The 27,931-nt window shown below is 47.2% G+C and overlaps 1 protein-coding gene across 3 annotated transcripts in view; it reads right to left on the reverse strand.

Annotated features, from left to right (window-relative positions):
* Positions 1-388: 388 nt before the first annotated feature.
* Positions 389-27,931, reverse strand: part of LOC147454925 (uncharacterized) — a 30,692-nt gene continuing 3,149 nt past the window's right edge. For all 3 annotated transcript variants that reach the window (XM_086516747.1, XM_086516748.1, XM_086516749.1), the window contains 2 exons: positions 2,360-2,744; positions 389-2,082 (listed from right to left, as the gene is read on the reverse strand). In XM_086516747.1, coding sequence (XP_086372873.1) covers positions 718-2,082; positions 2,360-2,744 — 1,750 coding nt within the window. In that variant the 3' untranslated portion in view covers positions 389-717. The remainder of the gene's footprint in view (positions 2,083-2,359; positions 2,745-27,931) is intronic.

A 27,931-nucleotide genomic window follows, 5' to 3' on the forward strand; every position in this document is an offset into this window, starting at 1 on the left:
CAAGGTGAGGACACCATGTCATCAGCTTATTTGCGATTCTGAGCAGTTTGTTCTTGGAAATCATCGTTGGGGGGGGGTTGGAGAAAGTGGCATGGCCAAAAAAATTGAGAACATTCAGAAGCAGTGAATTGAGAGAAGATACAGTAAGGAAAAATTGACACAAAAGGCATTACTGTTGTCTTAATCAATTCATTCATGACTAATCAACTGGAAGTATTTGGCTATAATCAAGTGCTATTGCCATTTTTTCACCGGACTCTCGTCAGCACCACCCTGCTGGACCTTGCAACATGAATCTTCAAGGGGCCAATCATGAAATGTATGCCAATGGGCCATGTATGTGCTTTTAAAAGAGAGGAGTCGCACTTCAAGAACTGTACCCCTGATAAGAAAGCCAATCACCCCAAAGATGACATTTACAAAGAGAACTTCCCTAGTATATGTAAATGACAATGATGTTTAGCCATTTTATCGTTTGTATGATCAGTCAAAATCCCTTGACCAGCTCTTGTGTTTATTGAATCCTTAGCTTTTCTTGGCAGAACTGTGCTCATGTAAAAGCAACAACTACTGACAGGAGAGACTCTCCTTACATGATAGAGGCAGCAAACAACTCCCACTCCTGCTCCTCAATGAACACACACTCTGCTTTTGCCAGTAGTCAAGCAGAAAACTGGCATTAGTTCGTCTGTTTGTGGGCAATGAGATTAGCTTCATTTAGCTTCCTCCTGCTCTCCTAATATGCCCATATCTGCTCTTGATTGAGCTCTGTGTCGCGATTCTCTCGCTCTTGGTTGTCATGCTACTCACTGCTGAGGATCTCAATGAAGATCTGTACTCATCATGAGGGACCATGCTCCGGGGCTCCGTCAAGAAGGGGCCGGCATCCATGCCATACAATGGAAAAGGAGACTCTCTTAATCCAGGTAGCTTTCCACGGTAAGCCCTGGTGGAAAGAAAGCTAGCAGTTCTTCTCTCCAATAAGGATTCTCTTTTGAGCTCCAATGATGTCCGGGTTAAGTAATGCCTTCTCACAAGCAGGCTGTCAGGGTCCAGCTCAGGAATTCTGTCATGATGGGAAGCCCGAGAGTATGACGTCTTCCTGAAGTGATGCCGGTAGAAGGCTTGTGGTACAATGCAAGGTAAAGAAGAAAGTCTCGGGATTGCAGACGTTGAGCTGTATTTATATTTTACAGCTTGGTGCATCATCCTAGCCGGCTTTGAGCTTGTGGTTGTCTTGGCGAAGATGCTGCTATCTGAAATCTCTTTTGTTAGGTAGTCAATGGAAGTCTCTTGCTGCCCATTACTTTTCATTGCATCAGAAAAGACTCTCTTATGGGTATGTGTATCCATCGTAGGCTTTTCTTCAACTTGTTGGGGTCTGCCTCTCTCCGATACCCTGTCTAAGGCAGTGCGTGCCCTATCCCAACCTGTTGGAGTCTCCACACTAGAGTGAGGACTTGCCATGTCAAAGATGATCCTCTTCCCGAAGTCATTCAACGAGTCACTGCTGCATTCCACCTGAGCATTGTTTGAATAAGCGGCAGCCTGTTGTTGTTGCTGCTGCTGCTGGGAGAGAGCCAGTTTGGCAGATTCCTGAGCTTTCTTTCTCATCTCATGAAGCTTTTTTTGCTTTCTCTTTTCTGCTGCTTCTTTCTCCATCTCCTCCCTCTTTCTTATCTCTTGCGCTTTGACTATTGCATTCTTGACTTTCATGTCAAAAGACTGCTTAAAAAGCTCCTCAGATCCTGCCAAGAATACGTCATATAGCGCTTGCAGGTTCATGTCATCAGGGGGGTAGATGCGATCAAAATTCCCAAGGTTTTTATGCTCAAACTCATCATATTCAGTAGCCCTACAATGTCCTTCATTATGGCTACTTTGAGGAGAAAAGTTCTCTAATTCATCCTTGATACTTCGGCGGCCATACAGTCGCATTTTTGACCCCTTCTTATCTTGCAGCTTGTATCTTGACACACCTGAGGGGTCTACATTGAGTAACCTAAGGGTATCACTTAGCAGAGACTCCTTGACTTTGAAATCTAGCGGAGTGTCGATGGCAAATGAAGGAGAATGATTGACCTGCACGTTTAGCCATATCATGTCAAAAATGCTACTTCAGCTAATGCAAACAACAGAGATGCAGATGTAATATAAGTTAAAATCTATACGCTTGTCCCTTATATATACGGATACATATATACAAATATCATATGTGTGTACATTATTATACATGTAAACAAATATTTACATATGTATACACCAATGGTCATAGAGTCTTGATGTGCAGATCAATCCTTGGAAACCCAAAATAGAGATTCTGGAATATGGAAAACATATATTGTGCAAACTCGCATACCTCAAGTAGCCAAGGCCTGCATTTCTCATCAAGGAGCACATCCATACCCAATAGCTCAAAGCATGTTCTCCCATTGTCATCCTCATTCACACAATTTCTGTAATTGTGAATGAGAAGGGGGACAATGGATATGATGGTCATCACCACCATTTTTCTTATCTGCCTTTTGAGCCTTCCCGTATCATACCCTCCGGCAGCCAATGCCTTGAAAAGTGAGCTCAATGTCCACTTGCTTCCTCGATCGGTTTCTGCTAAGCTTGAATTGAACTCAAAATTTGTGTTGTTTTTGTTTACTGCATAATTTGTGAGGTGCATACAGCTTGACTTCAGGTTCCCCTTTTCTGGTTTCATGTATTTCTCCGTGCAAAAGCGAACAAGGCCTTCCCTGTAGATTGGTAAAATACAAGTAAGAGGGGGTTATCAGAATATACCACTGATGGTGAGCAAGTGAATGTACACCAGAAAATCAGGGAATTCCTAAGGATTTGCAAATTATATCTATTCTCTTAATGAAGTGCGTTCAAGACCTATTTAATAAAGCCATTATTTGTGTACTTCTCATCAATAAAACATTCTCTTTTCCATAGATTTTTCCACCTTTTGTGACACCCCCCATGACTACCATCAACCACCAAACTGCAGTGTACAGTGTGTCAGACCGTGTAAGTGGGTACCCCCCTGCCTCCCTATATAGGTGCCCAAAGGGGAGGTAGGGCAAATTGGATGCATAAAAAACCCCACGACTCAGCAAGAGGAATATATATAAGAGGGCGCCCGGACAAAAGTGGGCGGCCAGACCAGGTACAACCTAGACTATGGGTTGCCAGCCCGGAGACATACTAGCCATACAAGTATGCCCTAGACCTGTGAAGCAACAGAGTCGTGTAAGTCTAACACCCCCTCTCAGCACCTGATGCTGAACAAACCGCATGAAGCCGAAGATGTGAGGCAAATGATGAAGATGTCTGCTGCAATGTCCACTAAAGGACAATACTCCGGCAAGTTCCGCGAGTGTAGCAACAGTCTGGGGTGTCCCGACCGCCAAGAAAGCTCCATGGTAAAGTGCCGTCACAAGGAGTGTAGCAAACTATTGTACTCCGCCGATACAGGGTGAAGATACTGCGTGAAGGTCCCGAACTCAGAGTGAAAACAACTCCTTGTCGTGAAAGAAGTGCCAATAAAACTGCAAGTGTCCTGTCCAATAGGATCTGTGGTGTCTGTAGTCAAACCGTCCGGAGAAAATGGAGAAGCCCAGGAACCATCATGAGAATGACCGGAAGCCTGTCAATGCATGAACCTGTAACCCAGTGTGGCCAGGTGGCTAAGCTGTGTCCAGATGTAGCAATCTGCGCCATAAACATCCTCTGAATCACGGAAAGCCTCAACCCTCTGCACTGTAGAAGCTACCGTAAGCTGCAACAGTCACCGAGAGACCACACGGACCACCACAGGATGGTGTCCAGACAGTAGGTAGGGTAATCCAAGATGAGGGGAAAGCCAGACTCAACAGTCTGCACTGTGAAGGGCCTCTTAGAAGAGGTGTGGTCAGACTACGTTGTCTGCACCGAGGGTGAGTGTAAGTAACTCTGAAGGTAGCAATCCAACTGATCAGGAGTGTAGAAGAGCAACTGCACTACCATCCAAGCCAAGCTCCGCATGACTCCGGATGTAGTCGCGTAATGATGCCTGATCTCCCGCATTTCAGGGGTAAACTCTCCAAAAGAGTCCAAAGCACTGAAGTCCCGCTCCAATCTGTAGATCCAAGCAATGAACCCGTCCAAGAAGAGATCCAAGATCCTCTCCCTGAGTCCATGTAGATGCTCCTGTGCCAGCAAGTGATTTGACGTGTCGAGGTCGAGTGGTAAGTGTCTGTCCACCCAAGATGGTGGTGTCTTCTCCAGGAATGTCTGAATCCCATATGCCATGAGCATGGCCATATCTCGTGTGAACTCCTCTATGAGTGCATAGGTGTGTCCATAGCAAACCACAAGTCACCACCCCCCCTGAGTGCGCTACCGCCGAATGATGGCTGGAATGGATCTCCCAAGGATCGTATGCCCGTAGATGATCAAGCCGATGTCGAAAATACCGTGTACTGCAGCAGTCACTGAGAGACCGCATGGACCGCCACTAGTTGGTGTCTTGGCAGGAGGTAACCTCATCCCATGTGAAAAACACAAGCCGAGTGTCTGCTGTCCACCCAAAAACGCAACTGCACGATGACGAAAACACTGCTGTCCAGCGATTTTCAGCGTGCTCGTACGCTCCCGGCATGGTCCGCAACGGTGCAAAGGGTGTAGGGATGGTTTATCTCTGTGTGCGGAGGGCTGAAAACAGAGAAAACAGCAGGTGTTTATGGCTGAAAACAGAAGTAGAATTAGAGGAATCTCGCTGGCAAGGCACCGGATGTCAAGCCGTGTAGGAGGCAAGATCCAGTGGGTGAGAAGCTGAGTGCTGCCCCCCATGCTGAAAACGCAGAAGATCCCAAAAAGGCAAGAGGCAACAAAAACGCTGATGGATTGTGTTATGTCCCGCTCATCATAGGAGAGGGGATCTAGCCCAGATGCCGTCGGGATGGGCATCCAGTGTCCGGGCGGACGTAGTGTGAACACGGCCAGTGTGGCCGGCCATTATTATAAAAGGGAGGCCAAGGCCTCATTTTCAGTTATCGACCACACTCGCAGAGTGCCAGTGGTTAGCCCGCGAGGCTAGGAGTGTGCGAGGTCACCTCGAGGAGGTGAGGCTGGGTGGTATGGGACGCTCGGTCTTACAGGTGCACGCCTACATCCTCGGACGCTGGCCCGAGCACGGGGGAGCTGCCGGATGGTGGCTATGGTTGGGTGGTTCATCCGACGCGTATCTGTAGGCGGTCTGTGTAGCCGGGAGATCCTTTCTCCTCGTTCGTTTCATGGTATCAGAGCCGGCTTGGCTGCACGAAGGACCGTGTGCACACCTACGGGCTGTTTAGAGTCGGATAATCATTGTTTCATGCAATTTTTGATGAAATGGTTGTTTAACTAATTCTTTTCCTTCTTATAAGCAGGTGTGCAGGTGAAAAATTGATGTTTGGTTGCTGATTTTTGATAAAAATCAGCAAATTAGCAAGGGGAAGTACCCAAAATCGGAGCTTTTTTCATTAATTTTACTGATTTTGAGAATGTACTTGTTAACTGGCTGATTCTTTTTGGGTGGTTTTCGATTTATTGCTGTTTCATCTGCTCGTTGAGCGTTAAATTCAGCATGCCTTATTACAGCTCCTACTAAACTCCTTCTCTACTTCTCTCTGTGTAGTGATTAAGTTTGCACAGAAAGAAATAGAGAGAGAGAGAGAGAGAGAGAGAGAGAGAGAGAGAGAGAGAGAGAGAGAGGGGGGGAGGGAGCAGCAGTATGCAGCGAAGAGAAGAGAGAGAAAGGCTCCTGACCTCTTGCGCTATAGGAGGAGAGAGAGTCATCGTGAGCAGCCAGCATGGATCCAGAGTGGAACCAACGTGGGCTGATTTTTGTGCGAAGGTCCATGTTGGGCACACGCATGCGTAGGCGATCTCTCCAATTCCACGCGCGCTGATTTTCTCTCCACGCAGCATCAATTTGCCAGCGCTGCCTTCGCAAGCTAATCCACGCGCGCTGATTTTCTCTCCACGCAGCATCAATTTGCCAGCGCTGCCTTCGCAAGCTAATCCACGTTGCAAGTTTTTTTTTACGCTATTTCACTGAGGCCTTGGTTTATTTAATCAAGTGACCCTTTTTTTACAGGGTGCCCAGGGCACTTTGGGTTTTTTTTTTAAAGTATGAAACCTGTCATTTATTAAAACTCACTTCCAGAGTTGCAGAGTTTACAAAGCCTCACTTTATGAGCTCCCTGCTCCTCTCCTGCTTCCGCGCTCCCGCCATCACCTGCTCGCCTTCAGACGCTCACGCTGATGCGTAGAGCTCTTCAAACTTCAACTTTTCGTGACCGAAAAGTGTAGAAAAGACTCAGTTTCGCGTGAATTTTCCAGTTTTTCACGCACTTCGCCATGGATTCCTCCAGCTCAGATGTGCACGTGACGACGTGCTAGGTAACATCCAAATTCCATTCACGCATACTCTCTACACATGGATTACAAGCACTTTCCAGAGTTTCGACCAACGTGTTACCGCTCTGGAAAACGTCAATGTTCAGACCTTCGCTTGGCCTCTCTCGAAGGGGTTGTACAGGGGCTCAGTTCCCGACTTTCCACTCTCGAAAATATGGCTCAGTCGACGACTGCGCGTATTTCCGAGGGAGAAACCCATCTCCAACAATTGCGGATACAGATTGCTGCTTTTGGGCGTTCGCAGGGTGGTCCGACTGCCACAATTCCGACAAAACTACAAATTCCTCAAGTGAAGAGAAGGAGTGTACGGAATTGGCCGTAAATAACTGACTGCACCAGTGGACCACATACTTTGATCTCCATGGGGAACATGATGAACGGAGGATTCAGACGATTCCTCTCTATCTACGCAGTAAGGCGCTTACCTGGTGGCGTGACATGACAGAAAAGCCTACAACGTGGGCTGATTTTTGTGTGAAATTCAAGAGGGATTTTGCTAAAATGGACCCTTTGAAAGCTTATGCCAAACTGCAGAGTCTTTCGATGAAAACTCTGTCTTTTGATAAATATACGACAGCTTTCAAAGAGACGCTCACCTTCTGCAAGGTGGATTCTACGCACGTTGTGCACATGTATCTGCTGGGATTGCATGAGGATTACCGTTAGGCCTTAATTAAGGATAAAGCCCCGACTGACGCCGAGGATGCAGTGGCAAAGGCCAGGACATTCCATTTAATAAATGGAGTGAATTATGAGAAGAAAAGAATTGCAGACCATCAATCCGGTGAGGGTGCTTCGAGGAAGCGACCCCGATTCCAGCATAAGTCCAAATCATTGCCGAGATCTTCTCAGGAGAAGAAGAAAGCCAGAAATGCTTCAGTTGCTGATGTAGTGAAGAAGGGGGCTTGCTTCGGATGTGACCAGACGGGTCACCAAATCAAGGATTGCTCCAAGAAGAAAAAGACGCAAAAACCGCAAGGCCGTCCTTCGGTTCAAATTCACGAAATCTCAGGTAACTCTGATGTTGTTCAAGTTGAAATCCATCATTTAGCGCACAGTTCATGCACTAATTGTACTTTTAGCACCAAAGTGTTTGATAAGCACGATCTTCTCCGTTTCCCTGGGAAGATCAATGGTCACGATGTGACCGTACTCCTTGATAATGGAAGCTCACACAATTTTGTGGATACAAAATTGGTGCAGAAACTGAGCCTGCGGACGTGGGGCAGTGACTATGAGTATCGCGTGAAGATGGCTCGTGGCGTGGATACAGATGTATGGAATCGGATGGTTCCAGACTTGTCGCTCGAGCTGGCTAATTACAACGAGAACCTGGATTTCCACATCATGCGCCTGGACAGAGTAGATGTTATTTTAGGAATTCCATGGTTTTATGATAGACAAGACTCATTATATATAGACTATGTACATCACTCTCTTGTTTTTGTTAAGCAGAACATGCCTCATGTATCTGTGTCGCTTTGTAATCAGAAGTCTGTAAATAATGGTTTTGCAATATCAGTTGTTACTGCTTTGGAAATGTATAAAGAAATAAAGTCTTCTGATGTTGACTTTTATCAATGAGTACCATCTGCTTGGTTTGATTCATTAGTGCTTGGTACTTCCGTCTTTGAATTTCATAAAAATGTTTCGTATTCTTCTGTTGAGCTTGGGGATTCCGACGAATCCAACCTTATCCGAGAAATCATGACTGATTTCAAGGATGTTTTTCTTGATGATCTACCTCCTGGCTTGCCGCCTTCGAGAGGAGTAGATCATGGCATTGAGTTGGTGGCTGGTAGTCGGCCCTTCTCAAAGCAACCCTATCGGTTTAGTAAAACCGAGGACGAGATTCAGCGACAGCTGAAAGATTATCTCGACAAGGGTTTTGTTCGGCCTAGCAAATCCCCGTGGGGAGCGCTAGTGCTACTTTGTCGAAAGAAGGATAACACTATGCGCTTCTGCGTGGATTACAAGGGGTTGAATAAACTCACTGTCAAGAACAAGTATCCGCTCCCGCGCATGGACGATCTGATAGATCGGCTCCATGGAGCGTTGTATTTTACGAAGATAGACCTACAATCAGGCTATCATCAGATACGGATCAAACTGGAAGATACTCCTAAGACAGGCTTCCATACTGTTATGGTCACTACGAGTTTTTGGTTTTGCCTTTTGGTTTGACCAATGCTCCAGCTACGTTCCAACAGATGATGAATGATCTGCTGAGACCATTTTTAGGCAACTTCGTTGTTGTATTTCTCGATGATATCTTGATCTACAGCCGAAGTTTGTCTGAGCACCGAGTGCATATACGCACTGTTCTCGAAGTACTGAGAACTGAGAAGCTTTACGCTAAGGGTTCTGTCACCAGGAGGTGTATTTTTCCTGTTGCCTTCCGAAAATAAGTACTAGATATTTTTATTTATTTTTATTTTTACTTGTTTTCCCCAGAACCCTTGAAAAGGTGCAAGTGGACATTGCATGGCCAGTGTGAAACGGCTGCGGCCGAATAGGTTTCTCACAGCGGGAGTCTGGGTCGGTTAGTCTGGGACTGGTCGGGCCAGTTAGCACTGAATTCTGATGAGTATGGAAGCCTGTGTGCGCCGAATGAAGTCTGGGCCACTCGGAAAGTCACTTATAACTTTATAAGTCAGTGGGAACTAGAGAATTAACTCAAAAGGGGCAAACTAGACACATGGCGGCTCCTGGTGAAGTTTTCCACTTCCATCAGCAAGAGGGGGCGCCCAATTTGAGAGAGGAGGCTGATTTGACTCATAAGTGACCTACAGTGTGTGTGTGAGTAGTGGGCGCTGGTCTACAGCTTTAATGGAAAGCTTGCCTTCTCCTCTATCTCATGTAGCGCGATGATTTGCTCTCGTGCATCTCTCTCTCTCCCCTTTGGCACATATGGTAATGCCCCACTAGTTGGGCTACTCAGTTGAACATGTACAGTTCTGGGGGTTTATGCACGTTTGCCAAGGCAAGAGCCTTCTGAACAGGAACCGGATTAGCTAATTGCTAATCCCCCACACGTACGCACAGTTCCATCACGAAAGATTGCGAGTTTGGAGAGTTTTCTCGCGTGAAAACTCGTCCAATTCACAGGGGAACTGTCCCATTGCGTGCGGGAGCCATAGTTACATGGGACGGTGGGTCGGGGTCAGGAACGGGGTTGGGACGCAAAAGTCAGGAAACGGGGACGGGGGTCGGAACGGCAAAAAAAAAAAAGAGTTTTTTTGGCATTTTTTGACCTACACACATGCCACACACATAGAGCATCACTTTGACCATAAATTTACACTAAATAGTCCAAAGAACACGAGTCATATAGGCTGAAATGTACTAATAAAACATCGATGATCGATGGATACAAAATGAGAAGTGCATGCCACAAGGGCTCAAGAGTCAAAAAGCCTAAAGGACTTAGGACAAGCCTGAGGCCTCAAGGATAACAAAAAGTACAAAGGGCTATGTAGTAGGTAGAGTTGTAGACTCGAGAGTCGAGTGATCAATGATCATCAAACTCAAGAAGTGCTCGCCTGCTGAATCTCCACATCGTCGTCCTAGTCGAGGTCGTCAGCGACGTATGAGGGCTCGGGAGGCTCGCATTGAGGCTCGAAATCCTCCTCTAGCTCCTCCAAAAGAGTATCGGCCATAGATGGATTCTCTTGTGCCATCTCCCACTCAGTGAAAGGATCTGCCTTGTGTGTGACGCTCTTGGCAAGCATGCGCAAGTTAGCGCTCACAAACACCAAATCATTGGCCCTCTGAACCCCAAGGCGATTCCTCTTCTTAGAGGCAATGTGGCTGTACACACTCCATAGTTGCTCCAAGCAACTAGTGGTACATGCTTGGCTAAGGACACGAACAACCAAGCGCTGCAAATGTGGGCCATCTACTCCATAGTCCTCCCACCACAAAACCGAGCCAATCTTGTTGCGATCAAGCTGTGCATCTACACCAGAGTTACCGGGGAACGCCCCCTAGCCCCCGTTCCGGCGTTCCGGGGGGCAGTTCCTTTCCCAAACGTTCCGAAACGTCTCGGAACGTTAGACGTTCCGGGTGGCCAGTGCAAACCGGAACGGCCGTTCCGGAACCATTCCGGAACGTTCCGGAAAGCCCCTGGAACGGCCAACAGTTACAAACAAATCTGGCAAAAATTGAAAAAATTAAAGTAAATGTTTGGGCTTCTTTTTGGAGTGTGCAAGGCCTCAAGGACTCATAAAATGCAGCCTCCTCCCCCTTTCTCTCCACAAGCTAATCCTCAAGGCTCAAGCTCTCTCCCTCTCACACTCTCAAGATGTCTCCCTCTCAAGGCTCACTCTCTCAAGGCTCAAGGCTCCAAGCCTTCAAGCTCTCTTCCTCTCCCTCCCACTCTCTCAAATCTCTCTCTCTCTCTCTCTCTCTCTCTCTCTCTCTCATCATCTAGTCATAGCAAGGTTGAATGGTCTTCAAAACAAGTTTTTTGTGAGTATTAGAGTCAAAGCACTCTAATACTCCTTGTATTTAAACACAAGGAGCTAAAAAATGCACTATTTGGGTGTTTTTTATACCTCCCGTTCCGCGCCGTTCCCGTTCTGGACCCCTAGCCGTTCCCCCGTTCCGCGGGGATCCCGTCGCCGTTCCCGTTCCGCGTTCCGGGTAACTATGATCTACACATCCATAGGAGCCCTTCTTTTGCCTGTAGTTGAGTAGCTCGTCTCTAATCTTGCGCCTAATGTCACTGCTAGGCTCAAGGCGCTCCAATGCAAGCCGCCATCCTTTGCTCACCTCCTTGTCGGTCTCTTGACGCCTTCCTTGAAACTCAGGGTCAAGCACATAAGCTGCCGCATGAAGTGGAGAGTAGTATCCATTCCACCTCCACTCACACAAGCCATGAATCTCCGCATACTGAACAGGGTCAGGCACAAGCTTCTCAAGTGCCTCTATCATCCGATCCATGGCTTCGTAGACTTTGCCAATGCATGGTTGCAAGCCATCCACCACTCGAAGTAGGTGTAGAATAGGTTTGACCATGGCGTCAAGAGTCTTCACCTCCTCCCACCAAGCGGCGTCGTCGGCCCATTCTCGGCATTTCAATCCTACTGCTGATGTAGACTCCGGCATGGCCTGGAACTCATCACTGAGAAAGAGGCCCCTTAAGGCTCCGCCACATGTAGACAAGCGGCCTAGCATAAGCCAATTAAATGCAAATCTTGTCTCTGAATATTTTAGCAAGGACAAGTGGCTCCTCTTTGAGAATTCATCGCGCACTTTTTGATGGTTGAGCACAAAGGAGACAATTCGAGAGGCGTCACCAATGGTGGGTGAAATCCATGACAAGTTCTCTATGTCCTTGAGGAGGTTATTGAGGCAATGCGCCATGCAAAATGTGACATGGATGCTGGGATACATGCCCTCAATGATAGCTCCGGTTGCCCTATTTGACGCCTCTCCATCTGCAACCATACAAAGGACATTCTCCGGGCCGGTGATCTCTATGGTGCTTGTCCACTCCGCAGCAAGCATCTCGGCGGCCTTGCCACTATCGGATGCATCATGTGACTCCACAAAGTACATCTCCCCCCGAGAGTAGGCCACCACCCCGTGGATGGACCGCTTGAGGGTGTCGCTCCATCCATCTACAAGAAGAGAGACGCCATTGGTCTCCCACAAATCCTTTGTTGCTTGGGCCGCTTGCTCCACGGCAAGCTTCTCTTTGTCAAGGAGGGTGGTGCGAAGCCTCTTCGATGAAGGTGGCACATAAGAGGAGCCATATTCCCCTATTTTCGTAACCATGGTTCGAAAGTATGGAGACCTATCCACACAAAATAGAGCATGTTGTGTTAGTATGGAGAGTCGAGAGTCGAGAAGTTATAACCCATTATGAATACAAAATGGAAGATTGCAATGTGCATATGCCAAGGGAAACTCACCGCGAAGCATGGAAGGAAATGTGGTCGTGGAAGAAGAATTGGGCAACCGACCTATCCACCTCTTCCTTTAGGATTCCAATTTTCGTTGAGAGTGGTTTGGCGATGCGGAACGGAAGAGGACGGTGTAGATCCATGGCTCTTGAAGGTTCGAGAGATGTCGTCAAGGTTGGCTTCCCTTTGCTCTCGCGGTGTCGCCGTGGCGGAGGGATCAACGGCAACAAAACGGCCCCTCTTGGCCACTTCCGCAACCTCATACACCGTGAGCTTCTCAAAAAGATCCAACCTCTTCTCGGGAGCTACATGAGGGCAAAACTTCACCTCGTGACCGGGTTCATGAAGAAGATGGGCTCGCACTTTGTTTGAACCACCCGATCTCTTGTATGGACATAGCTTGCACGTCCATAGTCTTGCACCGCCACCTTTGCCACGCGAGCTAAAGTCGACTTCATCCCACCACGACCACGTTTGCACGGCGGGCCTCCTTCGAGAAGAAGTGGCTTGAGAAGTGGAGTTGGCTTGAGATGACATGATGGTGGAGAGACTCGAGAGAGTAGAGCTTAGAAGTTAGAAGAGTTAGAGGAGAGCTTGTGTGGAGAGAGAGTAAAGGAGAGCTTCAAAGTGGGTAGAAGAGGGAGAGGAGAGCTTCAAAGTTCAAACTTCAAAGTGGGTAGAAGAGGGAGAGACTTGAGAGTGGAGACTAGAGTGTAGAGTAGTCAATGGTCATGCTTCAAGCTTGAGCAATGAGCATTGAGTAGAGAGGAAAGCATTGATGATTGAGACTTGAGTAGCTTGAGCCTTGAGCTTGAGGGAAAAGGAATGAGCATTGAGACTATGAGTATTAAGAGGCCCAAGGGAGCCTTTTATAGCCTCCCAAGGGCCAAGGCTCCAAAAATATGGCAGTTGGGACTGCACAGATCCGTTAAAAACGGTAAAAAACGGGCAAATTTTTTAACGGACCCCGGCCGACCCCGGTCGTTCCGTCCGACCCCGGTCCGTCCCCCCTGCGACCCGCCCGTCCGGCCCGATTTCCATCCGTCCCTCGGCGTTCCCTTCTGTTCCCAGCCCGGTTACGGCCGTCCCCCGGCCCTAGGACCCGTCCCCCCCGTCCCTTGTAACTATGGCACCAATAGCCTAATCACTAGCATCCATTTCAACCACAAACGGTTTGCTAGGATCCACAATGTGCAATATTGGCGCAATAGTCACCAAGTGCTTTAGTGTCCGAAAGCTCTCGTCGAGACGCTCATTCCAGACAACAGGGGGATTACCTTTACGACGAGGACCCGAAGTCTTCGGCCCTTTCACCCCTCCTTTTAAAAGTTGCGTAAGCGGAGCAACAACTTTTGAGTAATCCTTGATAAACTTGCGAAAGAATCCAATAAAGCCTAAAAAGGACTTTACTTGGCGTACATTCTTCAGAATGGGCCAATTTCGCACTTTATTCAACTTTTCAGGGTCGACGCGAATTCCATCGCGAGTAATGATGTGACCCAAGTACAGAAGCTCTTTCTTAAAGAATTCACACTTAGAAGCTATAACCGGCCTGTACAACGTAAAGGGCGGTACTATTTCAATTACCTGTTAACTTTACACAGAGCACTAAGAAGGAAAGAGAACACAGTTGCGTCCAGCGACTAGAATGTCACTGAGCACACGAGACCGACACCCTGTAGGCCCCAAAGACTGGCGCCTCTTTCCGTATTTCTTTATTCAAATTAAGGTAGACGATCCGACCACTTCGCACAAGCTGTCACAAAGCTGCCCAAACCTGGAGAGGGCTGAAAACGCAGGTGTTCGACCTGATTTTGGCAGCATAACGACGCAAAAACCCCTGTAGGTCAAAAGCACCTGTCTAGGACGGATTCCCTCGCTATCTGGAAGCTTTCTGGTGAGCTGTCACAGAAATTCAGCGGGCTGTAATTCCCTGTTTTTCACTGCCGGGTGCCCAAAAGCCTGTACACGCATCCCAAGGCTCTCATGAGGCTTCCCTGGTGTTCCCTTGCAGTTTAGGTGCAAAACCCTAAACCTGCAAAAAAACACAACAGGCTGTAATTCGCTGTTTCGGATCGTTTTTAGCGAAGCGAACACGCCTACGCGTGTCCCAAGGGCTCACGCACACAATGGGACAGTTCCCCTGTGAATTGGACGAGTTTTCACGCGAGAAAACTCTCCAAACTCGCAATCTTTCGCGATGGAACTGTGCATATCTGTGGGGGATTAGCAATTAGCTAATCCGGTTCCTGTTCAGAAGGCTCTTGCCTTGGCAAACGCGCATAAACCCCCAGAACTGTACATGTTCAACTAAGTAGCCCAACTAGTGGGGCATTACCATATGTGCCAAAGGGGAGAGAGAGAGATGCACGAGAGCAAATCATCGCGCTACATGAGATAGAGGAGAAGGCAAGCTTTCCATTAAAGTTGTAGACCTGCACCCACTACTCACACACACACTGTAGGTCACTTATGAGTCAAATCAGCCTCCTCTCTCAAATTGGGCGCCCCCTCTTGCTGATGGAAGTGGAAAACTTCACCAGGAGCCGCCATGTGTTTAGTTTGCCCCTTTTGAGTTAATTCTCTAGTTCCCACTGACTTATAAAGTTATAAGTGACTTTCCGAGTGGCCCAAACTTCATTTGGCGCACACAGGCTTCCATACTCATCAGAATTCAGTGCTAACTGGCCTGACCAGTCCCCGACTAACCGACCCAGACTCCCGCTGTGAGAAACCTATTCGGCCGCAGCCGTTTCACACTGGCCATGCAATGTCCACTTGCACCTTTTCAAGGGTTCCGGGGAAAACAAGTAAAAATAAAAATAAATAAAAATATCTAGTACTTATTTACGGAAGGCAACAGGAAAAATACACCTCTTGGTGACACACCCCACCCTTGAAATACTGCAAGCGACCTCGCTTGCATGCCAATAATACATGTAGTATCTCCTGATATCACATATATTCTATGATGGGAATCCAAGATATACATGCTTCCGAATTGGCTAAGGATAGTATAAGAACGGCTCGTGATCGAGTCACTACTTATGCTAATCAAAAGAGATCTCCAAGGACTCTAGATGTGGGACAATGGGTCTATCTGAAGATACCCAAGGATTCCAAGACTATGCGAACAAGAAAGCATTGTAAGCTTTCAGCTAGATATTGTGGTCCATTCCTGATCACAAAGAAAATTGGCCAAGTTGCCTACAAACTGGCTCTTCCTTCGGATGTTAGTGTACATCCGGTGTTTCACGTCAGCCGCCTTAAAGTGAAATTGGGCGAAGCTGACGTTGTTGTGCCTATCGAGGAAAATGTATGGCAAGATATGCAAACTGAGTATATTCCTCGAGAACAAGAAGCAGTTTTAGATCATCGTACCCGTCATTCGCGCCAAAAGGCTTATGACGAGTACTTAATTAAATGGAAGGGTCAATCTGAAAGGTTTGCTACTTGGGAACCTGTTAGAGCTTTGAAGGCTCAGTATCCCCACTTCATTGATGAGGACATCAATGGTTCTTAAGGGGGGGAGTATGTTATGTCCCGCTCATAGGAGAGGGGATCTAGCCCAGATGCCGTCGGGATGGGTGTCTAGTGTCCAAGCGGACGTAGTGTGAACACGGCCAGTGTGGCCGGCCATTATTATAAAAGGGAGGCCAAGGCCTCATTTTCAGTTATCGACCCCACTGGCAGAGTGCCAATGGTTAGCCCGCGAGGCTAGGAGTGCGCGAGGTCACCTCGAGGAGGTGAGGCGGGGTGGTATGGGACGCTCGATCTTACAAGTGCACGCCTACGTCCTCGGACACTGGCCCCAGCATGGGGGAGCGGAGCTGCCGGATGGTGGCTATGGTCGGGTGGTTCGTCCGACACGTATCTGTAGGCGGTCTGTGTAGCCGGGAGATCCTTTCTCCTCGTTCGTTTCAGATTGGAGGGATTTTCCGGCGACGAAATTACCCAAAAAGTGTAGTGCTAGCAGCTAGAAGCAAAAACGCTGGCCTAATAAAAGCTGGATGTGATTGTCTTGGGCCTCAAACTACTCATGAATGAAGCAACACTTCACATCATGGTGCTTTATATATCAGTTGGGACGCTTGATTGTGTGCAAGTTGGATAGCATTATGACCATCACAATGTAGAATTGTAACCTCTAGAAGAGTCATCCATATAGCTTCCTTGCTGGCCTTTGACACAACAACATACTCAGCTAACGTGGCAAACCTCACGAGACGTACAATGTTGTAAACAAGAAACTGCACCACTAGTGAATGTGAATGTAAAGACATAGCCTAATTTAGATGTTACAAACTTGTGAACCCCAAGTCGAAAATCGGGCACGTCACACAAGAGAATCACTCAAAACACTTCACAACTTTATCACATTTTGAATTTAGAGCCGACACGGCCCGGTGTAGTTCCGTGCACCAGAGGTATTGGCCCCAAAATCTGGCCCCCCTTTCGGTATTTATTTTTATGTTAAGGCTTGAGCAAAGTACAACACCCGGGGGACCTCTGCTCTCAGACTCTACGTCCAGTGAGTGAGGCCCCAAGGGTCTATTTATTCGTACAAGGGATGCCCCAAAAGCAGAGCCCCAAAAGCAATCAGATCCCAAAAGCATCTGGTCTAAAAACTGCCCATACAGCAGCCAACGCAATTGGTGGAAATATGTAGAGCAGCCACGTCAGCATGTCAACGCTTTTTGCGGAAAATCCATAGGGCAGCCGCGTCAGCCATCATCAGCCTAAATTGCGGGGTCTCTGTACAACCTGCCACGTCATCTGGTCCTGCCCAGGTCGTCATGCCACATCATCAGTTTATGGTATGCCCCCCACTTAAAAGAATTGTAATCGCCCTCAATTACCCCTGCAAGATCAGACATAAGCCATAAACCAGTTCAGTAGACACTCGCTCTAAGTACCGACGCACTAGATGACACAAATCCAACACTTGTACAAAGACGCTCTTAGTCATCACACCCAGACCTCGCTGATCTCTAACAGTTTTCTATATGCACTTAGTTCATATCATTCATCAGACCAAATGCTGCAGACATTTCATCGTTCTCTACATGTCTCTTACAATGCACACATCAAAGAGCACATGTCTTCCGTTCAATCAAAGAAATTTCCAATTCAATGTGCATATATCCATAAAGTCATTCCGAAAAACAATGTCAATCTATCAGTATCCTTAAAATCTCAACGAGAAATTAGTGACTTTATTCAATCTAGGCAATCTATGACAAAGGACTCGAGTGGCTCACCTCTTGTGCAGTCCGCACGGTACCAGATTCAACCTGTTGATTGGTAACTTTTGGCATAAACACTGCTAATATTCCAAAAGCCTCAAGGTAAAGCTCTCTTTGAAGATAATTTGCAATGTTTTCCTCCTTCATTCACTCTGCATCGAGGGCCAAAAAGTACCCTTGACCAATATATCCGGTGGATCTAGCTTACCTTTCTGTTCTTTTTTTATGTGCCCTGTGACCTGTTGTTAGCCCTACTTGCCTCCCCTTTCCTTGGCACCTCGATCTCAATCGTTCGAATTGTCTGAAGAACCGTCAATTGAATGCCCTGTTTCTTCAAAACCCTCACATGCACCATCATCTGATTCCCTTTCTTCTTCGGAATCCTCTGATGAACTTGCATTTGGTTCCCTTAGCTCGTCGGAACCCTCGGATGCATTATCATATAATTCCCTTATTTCTTCAAAATCCTCTGATGTACTTTCATCCGGTTCCCCTGGTTCATTCTCTTCAATGCAAGACTCTTGCCCTGTTGAGGTGGACATTGGCTTGTCCATAGGATAACTGAATGCACCAGCATGCATTCCAAGCCTTGCTTGGCATGTCCCACAAGTCTCTAAATAGAGTAAGACATCTGTTGCAGACACTATTGTCGAATCTCTTTCAGCAAACCACAGCAAAACCACTCAATCTGATCCCTCAAAGTGACCCTCCGAAACAAGGACGCTAGCAAAAAGGTATCACAAAACCTTCGGCAATAGTCATCCAACGTGTTTTTCTTAGTCATTCTCAAATGATGCCAAGCCATGATGACATCTTCTTCATATTCTTTTGATATCCAAGTTGAATGAAATTCTCTTGAATTTTACCCCTTCGAAGGTGCTTTTTTGCATAACAACACAGTAGAACACCATGTCTGTGCATTTCCTTTCGAGTAAGATGCCGCCTGAAACCGGCCCGTAGGGCGGTAGACTTAGGCTTTCACCCGAAACTTTACTTTAAACTTTAGGACACAGAGAAACTTTGCAAACAAACACCTGTAACGGGAATTGACACTTCAAACACACACGGCTTGGAAGCTAGAGTGCTACCAAGCAGACACCGACACCTGTTAGCCCCAAAGACTGGCGCCCCTTTTGGTATTTCTTTATTGTATTCAAAGAGGGAATAAAAGCAGTGATTTCCTACGAGCTGTCCCGCATAATCCGGGCTGAAAATGACATGTTCTGGCCCGATTTCCGAAGCATAATTGTACTAGGACGCTTCACAGACAGTATCTCCACACACTGGGTGACTTTCTCGACGCATACGGACACTTTGTAAAACCTGGCGAGGATCTGCAGCACGCTGAATTCTCTGTTTTCTGCCCTGAAAATGCGCCAGATCACCCACACAACAATCCCCTTGCGTCCCCGGACCTCCTAGGGGTATTAGGGACCGTTTAGGACCGAAACAAGGCCGAAACACTAAACCTGCAATAATACACAGCAGGCTCCGTTTCACGAGCCGGTCGCATCCGTAGCAAGTCCTCGAGCTCCCACACTGTAGGGCAACTTGCCCTTTGAATCGGACGAGATTTATCGCATGAAATCTCTCCGATTCTGTATCTGCAGGGGATTAGCAACTAGCTAATCCAGTACCTGTGCAAGAGGCTCTTGCCTCAGCAATCGCACATGAACCCACACAACTGTACATACAGATGAAAAGCCCTCGAGCGGGGCATCACGTTTCTGTATTCAAAAGAGGAGAGAGGCGCGCGAGAGCACAATCATCGTGCTATATAGTGCAAGGGAGAAGGCAAGCTTTCCGTTAAAGCTTCATCACCTGCACCAACTACTCACACACATTGTAGTTCACTAAATGAGTATAAAAACCAGCCTCCTCTCTTGATTTGGGCGCCCCCTCTTTATGTTGGCTTGGCATGTTTGCTCAAGAGCCGCCATGTGTCCACTTAGCCTCTTTTGAGTTAATTCCTGGTACCCACCGACTTATGAGTGTAGCGAGGGGGCCTAAATGACTTTGAACTGAGCCTAGACACCCTTTTACTGTACCGGTGGGCCCGACCAACTTGTGGCTTCCTGTCTGCGGGTGACTCTCTCGGCCATCGGCCGTTTCACGCTGGCCACACAATGTCCGGCCATTTGCAACTTCAAAAAGAGGGTCCCAAAAATTAAATAAAAATCATTGGAAAGAAACCAACAACTAAGGTTAGCAGTTGCCACGTCCTCGTGACATTAATTAGCCATTGCCACCTCCTCGTGACATACCCCCCTCTTGAAATCGCAAACGTCCTCGATTGCATGCCATATATACATGCCATTGATGATCTTGTGTTGTTAGCACGCTTTTACCATCGCATGTACCCGCAAGAAAGGTCATAACTCAGATACAAATGACTTAATGAGACCTTCATACTTTTGTCATTTCCATCCATGATAGAAGTGAGCATTATACTATTAACACTTGAAGAGCGATGCACACTTCTATTACACTGAATCCATATGCACAATTGATGTGCTATCTCTATCATTACCCCTCCTTTGAACACGTTGAGTTGGGGCATACGTAGACTGTAACCTGAAGGCCTCAAGGTAAAGCTGCAATTCAATTGGTGACTCTGACAATTCATGCTCTTCCATCCACTTTGCATCCATAGGTGGATATTGAACTTCACACGCATCAGATTGTTATGCTTTGGTTGTGTCTAGCTTACATGATGTTGAGGAACCTCTGTCTTTTGATAAAGCACAGAATTCAAAAAATTGGATGGCTGTCATGAAATCAGAATATGATGCACTTATAGAAGGCCATTGGTACGAAGTGGGTTTACAAGTTGAAACTACCGGATGGTGAGATTGATCGCTATAAGGCTTGACTTGTTGCAAAGGGTTATGCACAACAAAAAGAAATAGATTATGAAGAGACTTTTGCTCCCACTTGACGTATGACTACTGTGCGTTTTCTATGTGCATTGGCAACTCATTTTGGTTGGGATGTACATCAATCAGACATTGTTACTGCTTTCTTGAATGGTGACATATTTGAGGAAGTTTATGTAACGCAGCCTCACGGTTTTGTCAAGAAAAGGACAAGAGGATAAGGTGTGCAAATGTAACAAAGCTTTGTATGGGTTGAAGCAATCTCCTCGTGCGTGGTATGAGAAGGCTGACACTCATTTGGTCAAACGAGGCTTTCGTCACAGTCCAACAGAAAACACTTTGTATATAAAGTGTTAGTGTGATGTACTTCTCATTGTGGTTCTCTACGTGGAAGATTTGTTGATCACTAGACCAAATGAGAGACATATTGCTGAATCTAATGCTGATTTGAATGCTACTTTCAAGATGAAAGATTTGGGGCTGTTGCATCATTACTTGGGTAAACAGTTTGAGCTGTGTGAAGGTGTAGCGCGGATAGTGTGTCCCGCTCTCTACAATGGGTGCTCCTCAGTGCAATGTGCGTGACAATCTCACTCAAAATAGACTGAAAACAAAGGAACAATAGATAACAACTGAGCTCACACAACAATAGACCAGAACATATGACTCGACTATCTCAAAGAACCGATACAGACTCTGGCGTGGCAACACACTCAGCTCCAGCCCAGGACTCACACGTACGATGGGGGTGTTGAGGCTCAGATCTGCAGGGATGGTGTAGACAAACTGTGTGTATAGACTCTCTACTCTAGACGACGACGCAGGACCATATATCCCGAAGATGATGATGACCGTGACCCAACAGCTACTACTCATGTCCCACTATAAAGAGCCACCAACGGCTCATAAATGTCAGCCATCCAAGTCTATCTCCAAACCGAGTGGTGGTGGTGACCTGGCCACGATGTCCACTAGACCACCATCGTATCCTTGCCACGTGTCACTGGCCAACCCAGAGAGATTCCATCCAGTGTGAACCAGACCAACCAACTGTACTAACTGTGTGTCCTGTGAAAGTGACACTGTAGCCTGCTACAGGTTGCCCACCACAAGACCGCTCATTGTCTTGGTGAGAGGAAATACTGAAAAACCGTGAAAGAAAACCACTGGGTACCGCATCTATACATCTTTCTTGAAGCGGGCTCTAGGCCCACATTTGGAGTTAAAAAGACTGCTCCTTGCAAACGACTACGGGAACTCAGTATGATTGCATAGTCTAAGAATCCCAATTGGCAAAACAGAATAAGGCTCCACAGCAAAGAGATATGCTCCGTTTGGATCCAGCTATCTATGACCTGGTACGTGCTTGCAGATGGACCTTGCAACACTTTCTGCAACAGCACTCTTCTCGAAAAGAGGGATGACCATAAGCTCGAGTAACACACGAAATAAGGGTACGCTCCATCGTGATGGCAGAATCTTAAGCTTGCTCGTCTGCTGAGGGTGAGGAGAAACCTGAGGGTGAGGAGAAACCGCAGAGGGATTTTGCGGGCCATGTATGGCAGGGGCGAGGGGTGGGTAGGGCGGGGGGTTAGGATAGATAGGGGCGAGCGAGGGGGAAAGGTTAGGGGCGAGGGCAAGGGAGGGGGTGGGGCGAGGGGGTGGATAGGGGCGAGTTGGGAGAGGGGGGTAGGGACGAGTTTGGGGTAGGGGGGACGAGTTGGGAGAGGGGGGTAGAGTTGGGGGAGGGGGGAGGGGCAAGTTGGGCAAAAGGGGGGGGGGGGGGGGGGGGGGGGGGGTGAGAGGGTGTGAGTAGGGACGAGAGCAAATTGAGGGGGTGGGTAGGGACGAGTTGGGGCTAGGGGGGACGAGTTGGGAGAGAGAGGTAGGGACAAGTTGGGGACGAGTTGGGAGAGGGGGGTAGGGACGAGTTGGGGGTAGGGGGAGGAGCGAGTTGGGCAAGGGGGGGGGAGGGGCGAGTTGGAGGAGAGGCGAGTTGGGCAAAAAAAGGAAAGGGGGGGGGGGGGGGTTGGGAGAGAGGGGGAGGGGCCAGTTGGGCCAGGGGGCGAGAGGGTGTGAGGGGGTGCGTAGGGGCGAGAGCAAAGGGAGCAGACCATTATGAGCAAGACAACTATGAGGAGCAGGGAATTCATCAAGCAGGACGGGCTTTGTGAAGGGAGTTCGCTAGACACAGAGGATAGGTTTGTTCTTGTCGGAGAAGCAAACACCAATGGGGCTGATGTTTGAGGGGGTGTGAACTCCTGCAAAGGACATTTCTTCCCGCTTCTATGATTCTTCGTACGCTCACCAAAAATTCAAAGGCTTCCACCAAGGGCGTATCCGGAGTAGCTGGTATGACCTTCAACATTTGAGCTGGCTCAGGTGGCTCATTAGGTTTAGTTATTGTGGAAACATTAAAAGAGAGTGTACCTTCAAGCAAAGAGTGAATAGAGACTCCATAACAAGGCATAGATTTGGTAGCATCCAACCACTCTAGCAGATCCTCGTCTGACCCATCAGGTGGAGTAGGCTGTTCCAATTCAAGGCTGGTTGCTAGGGACAAAGAACTATGTTGCACGACGGGATCCATGCCTCCTTCTAGGCGAATGGGTTGCATCGGGGAGCCAGGAGTATGTATCCACATGGCATCGTTTCCCCAATCATGAAGTGCTTTACTGTGTCGCAGCCATGGTCTACCGATGAGCAAGGGAAATCCGCCCTCCACCTGTGGAAGACGAATCACACAAAATCCAAACTAAAAGTGAAATCTTGTACCTGCAGAGGCACCTTTTCCACTATGCCCACAGGGTATACTGTCCTTTGGTTGGCCAATGTTACTGTGAAAGGGGCAGGTTCAGTAGGCTACAGGCCTAAAGCCATCATAGTGAACTCAGGCATCATATTGATGCCAGATCCACCATCGACAATTACTCCTGAAAATTGCTGCCCCTAGACAGACACTGTCAATATGACTCCACTAGGTGGTCCTTGCTCCTAGTGCATGGAGTTGGAGGTGGAGTTGGAGGTGGATATGCTCTGAGAGGGAAAAGTGCTCTGCATATCTTGCATAGGAGGGGCTGTCAATAAAGGTGGCATGTGGTGTGGATGGCCACAGGGAGAAACCATGTTGGATGCAGGTGCTGGCCCTTGTTGAAGAGTAGGACCAAGACTTTGTTGTATTTGTCGCAATCCCTTGAGGTAGTAGCAGTCCTTGTCCTCATGCCCATACTTTTCGAAGAAGTGGCAATAAGCCCGAAGGGGACAGTCCTGTGGAGGGTGTCCTGGAGAGCGACACGAGCTGCACCATACCATAGCCTTAGTCTCTTGTTGAGACCTAAGCTCTTCTAGCTCTCTCTTGATTTGATCCAAAGCGTCGTGATGTGGGGGCTTCTCCTATCGGAGGGAGATTGATTTCTCCTCTTGAAGAGCTCGCTGTAATTTTAGGGCTTCCAGTTCCCTGCGTAAAGAAGTTAACGGATCAAAAGGACTTTCCGAAAACACTGAAGTGGTCTCTACCTGAGGGGAGTTGGTGAACAGCTGTCTAGCTCCCTCTATCCTAGTAGCAGCCGCGACAAACTCCTCCAAAGTTGCGTCAGGTTGGAGACTCTCTCGGAGTTTTTGCTGGGAAGTTTTGGGAAGAGCCTTCTCCACCCACTTCTTACCCATAAATTCCCCTGGTTGCTGAGGAAGCTTGGCAACCAGAGACTTGGTTTTAGTCATGAGTTCTGCAAAAGTCTCCCCTGGCTGGAGCACCATGTTGGCTAACTCATCCAACACCTTTTCTTGGTAGTCACCTGGCCTAAATGCTGCACACAACTGTTGTCTTAAAGCTTCCCAAGTTGCAAAATGATTCTCTGCAAACTGACTGTACCATTTTTCTGCTAAGCCATCTAAGGTAGATGGAAAGAGTACCAAATAAGCATCTTCCCTATTAAGACCACGACCTCTACAGAGAGATACAAACCTCCTTGCATGGTCGTGTGCATCTTCTGAGGAGAGTCCCTTGAAGGTAGGAAACTTGATGTTTACCTTGGCCAACACATTGGTCAATGCCTCCATGGCCTCTTGCTCAGGAGCTTGTTGCTCAATAGCTTGCTGTAACAAAATGGAGGAGAGCTTCACTAGGGAAGGTGACCTGGAAGCTGTAGAACTTGTATGTGGAGGTATGGGTGATCAGGTTGGTGGACTTCTACCAGGTACCAAGGGGGACGCCTTCTGTTGTAGTACTTGAGAGGACTTAGTAGTGCGCTTTGACGCTCAAATGACCGCCTTGTATGTGTCATACAGTGACCACAAACCAACCAAACCTTGGGCAAGAAGACCCTTAACTGCTGAACACGGGTCTAGACTCTACTAGACCAGGAGAGTGACTAGACCACCTGGCTAGACTAGGGACAAGGAAGGCCTAGACCAGGACGAGCTGGTTGGACCAAGGCGAGAGAGGACCATACCAGTTGGACCAGGTGCAAGAGAGGACCAGACCAAACCAGACCAGCAGGTGCACACGAAAGGCAAAGCAGGTTGCACGACGAAAGGCAAAGTAGGCGAAGCTAGGTACATACCAGCTAGCTTCTCGATTTGTACCTGAACAAAGAGTGAGACTTCAGTTGAGGTCCCACCGTGATCGCCAAAAATGAGAGCACCTGTAGGGCGGATAGTGTCGTGCTCTCTATAGTGGGTGCTCCTCAGTGCAATGTGCATGACAATCTCACTCAAAACAGACTGAAAACAAAGGAACAACAGATAACAACTAAGCTCACACAACAACAAACCAAAACATATGACTCGGCTATCTCAAAGAACCGATACAGACTCTGGCGTGGCAGCACACTCAGCTCCAGCCCAGGACTCACATGTACAATGGGGGTGTCGAGGCTCAAATGTGCAGGGATGGTATAGACGTGCTGTGTGTATAGACTCTCTACTCTAGACGATGGTAAACAAATCACGATGTGAGGTAATGTGCTTTGTAGCACCACTGTCAAAATACCACACATGTGAATCTGCAACAACTGACATGCATGCAACTTGGACAACGGGATCATAAGTACACTCTGCATCTACATCAACATCACAATCTCCTTTCACAAAAGACTCTACAATAGCTGCACTTGTTGATCCAGCCTCGTTCTTCTTAGCCTCTTTTACCTTCAATTTCAGACACTTCTTGATCAAGTGATCATTAGCTTTATAACAATGGCAACGCATCTTTTTTTTGCTCTTATCACCAGAATTCTCGGACACACTGTTGCCTGCAAAAGCACAGCATAACCGCGAAACGCGTTTCAGCAGGCTTGAACGCGAAACGGATGAAACGGCCGAAACGTTTCACCTGCAAGGTGAAACGCCTGAAATAAAAAATTTCTTTAGAGAATTTGGCCATTAAATAGTTATTTATTTATTATGTATATGCTATTTCAAGGTTAACATAGCATGTGTCTCTACTCACTGCACTGTGAACACCTATTTTGTCGATACATAACTCAATATATACACAAAATTGGCGTTTCGATTTGACATTTCGTGAGGCCTTAGCCTAGGGTGAAACGTTTCGGGGTGATGCCAGATTTCGGAGTAAAACATTTCGGCTCTGAAACGTTTCGCGGTTACGATGCAGAAGCATTAGGAACATAAGATTTTTCACTCGCAGAAGAACCATGAGAGGTGGTTACATTGCTGTTACCACCTTTTCTTTGAGTATCAATGAATGTCTGTTCAACTGCACGCTGTTTAGCCCTGTTTTTTCTGAAAAGTGTCTTGCAACAACAATGTGCATAATGCATCAAACTTGACAACTTCTAGATTTCCTTGGGTCATAAGTCTCCAAGTACTAGCAAAAGTCTGGTACGAATCTGACAAAGCATCAAGAACAGTATGCACAAGGGAACTATCAGAAATGACTTCACCTGCAGAAATAAGTTGCTCATTTATATCCTTAACACCAACAAGAAAAATGTCCCTTTCATTGTCTTCAAGCATAATCTTCGACTCCAACTCTTTACGCAGCAATGCAATTTCTGCCTCATTGCGACTTGCATAAAGACAACCAAAATATCCCAAGCCTGTTTTGCACATTTTGTTGAACGAATATGAGGAGTAATAGTGCGCTTCACAGACAATACAATCAATGCATGAGCCTGCACATCTTTTGCATCCCAACAAGCTTGCTCAACCGTAGGTAAAACAGCTCTGGTAGTAGCAATCTTGCCACCGAAACCTGCAACATCCTCAGAACCACGACGTACATCAATGCCCTGCACAATATTCCAAACGCCCTTTGCCACAAGAACATGTTGCATCATATAAGCCCACATAGGGTAAATGTCCCCATCCAATCTATCCTTAGCAGCAAACATCTTGAACACATCTGTGTTGTCGTCAGCCATGGCAAAAGCTGCATCTGATGTGAAAACTGTCCGAAAAGAGAAGAAACGAAGCCGAAACAACACGTACTATATAGCACAAACCATAGAAGACTGTAAGGGGCTTGTTATGCAAAAAGGGGCACTGGCAAAAATTATGCACAAAATGACAAAATAGCCTGCGCAGTACTACCTGTAGTGGAAACAGAGCCGAAATGAGCCCAAATCAGAAATCTGAGCAGACCAAGCTCTACTAGCTTATCCTTGTTGACCTGTGGACGCTTACCAAAAGTTCATAGAAATCGGAGAAAGTGAGCAGGAGTGTGCTAGAGCTGCTGACAACTAAGCTCGAGAGGACGCAACCTGCTCTGATACCAATTGTTTGAATTAGGGTTGCAGGAAAACACACACAGCTTAGAGAAGACGAAGGAAGCTCGAGCCACACAACAGAGAGTGTATTACTTACTGTGCAATGGAAAGATAAGATAACCCTAGAGTGATGGGCGTATATACAATGCAAAGGGGAAAAAACCTGCTAGTGAGGGAAAAAATGCCCCGCGGTACTAACACACATCACTACCACATGTATGTGGTAACAACCCAACTACCAAAACTGCCATAAAATTCCAAAATAGCACCACACAAGCAAACAATAACACTATACACAAAGGATGTATGGAGACCACAAATAAACACCACACAAGCAAACAATAACACTATACACAAAGGATGTATGGAGACCAGGGATGTAGAGAGAAAACTGCTGGTAGCAGCCAATGCACTCGAACAAGCACCAAAGAGAAGGAAAAATAAAAACATGCTGATACACCTAACTACCACTGCACAGAAGTTCGCCCAAGCATGGCATGATTTCTTAACGCTAGATGGTGTGAGTTTGATGCACTTTCTGTGTGCTTTGATGCATGGAGGTAGGTGTATGCACTTGTCGATGCCTCACATGACATAGACGGCATCACATAGGATGCATAAGCCTAGCATAACTCATAAATCAGACTGATTAAAGTGGTATGACTTGTTGCCTCATAAAGCTTAAAAATGTCATCAGGTGTGAGCCCTCAAATCTGCCCATACACAACGTGGCT

This window comes from Adiantum capillus-veneris, chromosome 7, assembly GCF_014529385.1.
Source record: "Adiantum capillus-veneris isolate H3 chromosome 7, ASM1452938v2, whole genome shotgun sequence".
Lineage (NCBI taxonomy): Eukaryota > Viridiplantae > Streptophyta > Polypodiopsida > Polypodiales > Pteridaceae > Adiantum > Adiantum capillus-veneris.